General features: G+C 46.9%; 1 protein-coding gene across 1 annotated transcript; it reads right to left on the bottom strand.

Annotated features, from left to right (window-relative positions):
* Nucleotides 1-296: 296 nt before the first annotated feature.
* LOC126484881 (uncharacterized) lies at nt 297-746 on the bottom strand. Its single transcript, XM_050108478.1, has one exon. The coding sequence runs from the start codon at nt 744-746 to the stop codon at nt 297-299; it is 450 nt and encodes a 149-aa protein (XP_049964435.1).
* Between the last annotated feature and the right edge of the window lie 360 nt (nt 747-1,106).

The following is a 1,106-nucleotide window of genomic DNA, read 5'->3' on the forward strand; positions in this document are numbered from 1 at the left end:
AACCATCAGATCTTGTTCCTTAACACGCATTTCCTTTAGGAGAGACACGAAGTGAGTGGAATCCTTAACGTAGGACTCGGTTTGATGCACTAGGTGTCGGAGCCTAGGTGCCAGTTCTTTCGCTAGGTAGTAGGTCGGCGAATTTATACTGTTTACTATGGGCCTTAAGGGGAAGTCGGTTTTGTGTACCTTCGGTACACCATATATCCTTGGTGCCTGTGTCACTTGCGGGATGAATCTTCTGGCCTTGTCGAAGTTGATTCTAGAGTGCTTGAGCAGTGCCTGCGTCGTTTTGATTACCTTGGCAGTTTCTTGTAGATAGGTTCTGCGAGAATATCTTCCATTCGTTTGTTGTAATCAGTTGTGTCCAAGACTACAGTGGCGTTGCCCTTATCTGCCTGTACCACTACTAAGTGGGGGTTGTCCCTGAGTTCCTTGATGGCATGGTATTCCTCAGCGTTGATGTTTTGCTTCGGTGGCTTTGCTTTATTCAGAACTCTGACCGTTTCCTGCCGGATCTTCTCCGCCTCGGCCTGTGGCAGATGTCGTACCGAAGCCTCTACGGATTCTATGATATCTTCTTTTGGAACTCGCTTAGGTGCGACTGCAAAATTCATCCCCTTGGCCAGAATTGCTGTGGTTGCTTCGCTCAAGGTGTGGCTGGAGAGGTTGACCACTGTCCGTCGCCTGTCTAGTGTCAATGTTTCGTCCGTGCCTTTCTGTTGTAGTTTGTCGTACTTTCTCATCTGGCGGATAGTAATACTATTGCTGGTCCTTGACGCTTGCTGAAAGGTTAACCTGTCGACTTTATCCCAGTCTTCCATCTGAAGTTTTCCGGCCAGAAATAGGTGCAGATCACACAAATTCCTATTGTGAGTATCGAGACTTATGCGGATGTGGCGGATCCTTTCCCGTAGCAATGCTTTACTGGCTTTAACACAGATATTCCTCGCCTTGTTCGTTTTTATGTGAGACGTCAACAGCAAAGAATACGGCACAACACTCGTGTCTCTGCATCTCTTCAAAAAAGCAAGGTCATTCAGCAGTTTACATCTTTTTAAACGCAGTGCTTCTAACTTCTTGATGTTTCCGTGGATTTCCTGCCC

Source organism: Schistocerca serialis, chromosome 6, assembly GCF_023864345.2.
Source record: "Schistocerca serialis cubense isolate TAMUIC-IGC-003099 chromosome 6, iqSchSeri2.2, whole genome shotgun sequence".
Lineage (NCBI taxonomy): Eukaryota > Metazoa > Arthropoda > Insecta > Orthoptera > Acrididae > Schistocerca > Schistocerca serialis.

Excerpts from the sequence above, each read along its gene's own strand:
- LOC126484881 (XM_050108478.1), bottom strand. The coding sequence starts at position 746 with ATGAGAAAGTACGACAAACTACAACAGAAAGGCACGGACGAAACATTG.